Raw genomic sequence first — 2,993 nt, forward strand, 5'->3', positions numbered from 1 at the left:
CTACATCGATTGGAGCCTTCTCTGAAGCTGTCTGCAGGCATTCAGAGCCCCCTAGACCTCTGATGGTGGTTGATCGGTCGTCTCGCTAGTTCCCTCCTACCGCGACATACTCAAAAGTTAATGTCGATGCTACTTGGTCGGCTCGGTTGAGCTCTAGTTTTGTGGGGATTATCATTCGGGATACTGAGGGTTCTTTCGTGGCTACGATACGATATGCTATTAGGGCTCCGTCTATGGGTACTGCTGAAGTTGTGGCAATCCTCAAAGGTTGTGAATTTGGTATGGCAATGAGGCTTACAAAGGTTGTTGAATCCGATTCCCATAACTCTATTAGTTCTCTGTCGGATTCGATCGCGAATGGCAGTTGGGAGGCCTACCCTTCCTTAGTGAATGCTAAACGGTTAGGGGAGGCTTTTCAGGATTGTCGCTGGTCTTGTAACTCCCTATGATGTCCTTTTTTTTCTTTTGCTATGTTGTTTGCTTGCCTCACGGTAAGCTCTCCATGTATATTTGGCTTATTAGCCCAGGTAATGCAATTCCCAGTTTACAGGAAAACAAAAAACAAAAAAAGTTACAAAATATATAAAAGTAAAAAAATCATACACATTTCCAGAAAAAGCTGATCTATAAGCAAAGGGATCGGGATGATCCCTTCCATCAAATCCACCAAATCAATCAATTTTGGCCTTTGAAATTTGATCCAATGGCTACAAATAGGAGGTCCCTTTAAAATTTATAATAACTTTAGCCGTTAGATCAAATTTTAAGAGTTCAAATTAGGTGATTAGGTGGAAGGAATCCAGAGAGCTATAAAAGGTTATGACAACTGAAATAATCCTCACAAACAAACACGGAAAAAGCAAAGCCAAAAGCATAACTTCCATGCTACAATAATTCGCGTCAAATTAACATTTCTGGTTTTTTTTGGGGTCACTAATCGAAAAACCAAAAGCTAACAAACCAAACACAGCCTTAGAAAAACAAGATTATAAGTTTCAAGTTCGAAGGGCAAGTGTGTACTAAACTCATTTTGATCGGTTCCTTAATATTTGGGACCAAAACCAAATGAGTGGGTTCCAAAATACCACCCATCACATGCATCATAGAGAGCAACTTGCATATAAACATATACTACGTAACGTTTTAGTTCAATAACGTAAAGCATGTAAGTTAAATTTACACATGTACTATAGTATTGAATCAAAACACTACTACAATGATAATGATAGTACACTTATTTCACATAAGTCCTCGAATCATCATGCATGCATGCAGCTTTTCAGCTGACCTGCTCTCTCTTGGAAACAAACACAGAGATGCAAACACTTACAATTAACAAAATAATTTATTATTTTACATTTAATTAATTAACTTGGATCTCAAATCTCATGACTGACCATTGTTATAGTGCTCTTGCCATGAACCAAGGAGTTCTTGCAATGAGCAATTGCGCCTTGAATTGCACTCTGAAGCTCCTCCATCGACGATCTGTCGCCGTACGACGACGTGCTACTACTAGCGCCGCCACCACCCGAGCCCGTTAGACCCGAAGTGCGGGAAAGAACCCCAGAGTGGCTCGGGGATCCCCTCATTGAAGAAGGGCAGCTAGAAATGTGCTCTCTTCTTCTTGGGTACCTGAGGTTACCCGAGAAGGAATGAGAAACTAATACATGATTGTTAGAACCACAATCTGTATTATTGTTCCTCGCCGTCGCCACCCCCGTGCATTTGTCGGATGTTTTCGGTGTTGATATTGATGTTGTGGTCATGATCCCCAATCCTCCTCCTCTTCCCCCCATTTGTTGTTGTTGTTGTTGTTGTTTTTGGGAGAGTTTTTCATACAAGGGCTTCACCTTCTTCAAGTACTTACTAATAACCTCCTTGGCAGTAGTGCTCATGCGTTTAGGTTTCACTGCATTGTTAGACCCGAGTCCCGCCGTGGCGGGGTTGGCAGCGTTGTTGTGAGGATCTGTCGTGTTGTTCTTCTGTACTTTCGGCTCCTTCTTAAACACGGAGGAGAATATCGACAAGGAAAAGTACTTCTTCTTCGAAACGCTGTCGTTGGAGTGGACGCTCACGTACTTGTTGTTGTTGTAGTTGAAGGCGCGCTTGAACAACGAGTCCTCGTTGTTTTCCTCGGCGACAGAGCTGTCGCGGCGGGAGGAGTCGCATGACTGGTCGGCCAAGAGTACGAGGTCGCTGGCAAAAGAGGAGGTGGAGTCACGTGACTCGTTGGAGGAGCTGCCGGTGGAGTCACGCGACGTGGTGGTGTCGGAGAAGGTAGAGTAGGATGCGGAGGAGGGGAGGCGGAGGTTGCGGACCATGGAGAGGCGAGGGGAGAGGTGGAGTGGGAGGATCTGGCCTTTGTAGAAGAGCTCGTCGGCGGGGCAGATGGCGTTGGAGGATTTGCGAGGAGAGAGAGAGATGGTGAACTCGAAATCGGAGGAGGAGGAGGAGGAATGGAAGGAGTGGGAGGGTGAGGGTGGTAGTGTTTGTGATTTTTGGTGGAGGTGACGGCGGTGAGGGTGAGGATTGGGTTTGGTCATATCATTGGTCGGATCTTTTCTCGTCCTCGACGACTCCATTTTGGTGTGTTGAGCAAATTAAGCTACTTGATAATGATTTTTGCGCGATGAGGGTTTTTGTGGTCCATCATTTTTTGGAAAGGTGGTGGGTCGTGTTTTGTACGTTAAAATTTGAGTGGATCTGGGTTTTGAAGCTCACATGGGATGATGGGGGGTTTCCAGGAACTGGCTTATCTGCCTTCCCACTTTTCATACATTTTTATTATTTTCTATTTATATGGTCACTCAAATTAACCTTTTATATTACTATTATTTTTTGTTTTATTAATTTTATAAAATAATTAATATAAATTGTTGACATACTCAACTGTGACCGCACAAAATAAAAGAGGATTAAAGTGCATGAGAAGTGCAGATAAGCAGGTCCCCATGTTTGAATCCCATACTTTTCTCTCTCTATTTATGAGT

General features: G+C 43.5%; 1 protein-coding gene across 1 annotated transcript; it reads right to left on the reverse strand.

Moving 5' to 3' along the window:
• Nucleotides 1–1,166: 1,166 nt before the first annotated feature.
• Nucleotides 1,167–2,764, reverse strand: LOC103453100 (probable membrane-associated kinase regulator 1). The gene has a single exon (XM_008392639.4). The coding sequence runs from the start codon at nt 2,583–2,585 to the stop codon at nt 1,380–1,382; it is 1,206 nt and encodes a 401-aa protein (XP_008390861.3). The 5' UTR covers nt 2,586–2,764; the 3' UTR covers nt 1,167–1,379.
• Nucleotides 2,765–2,993: the final 229 nt, after the last annotated feature.

Source organism: Malus domestica, chromosome 13 (assembly GCF_042453785.1).
Source record: "Malus domestica chromosome 13, GDT2T_hap1".
Lineage (NCBI taxonomy): Eukaryota > Viridiplantae > Streptophyta > Magnoliopsida > Rosales > Rosaceae > Malus > Malus domestica.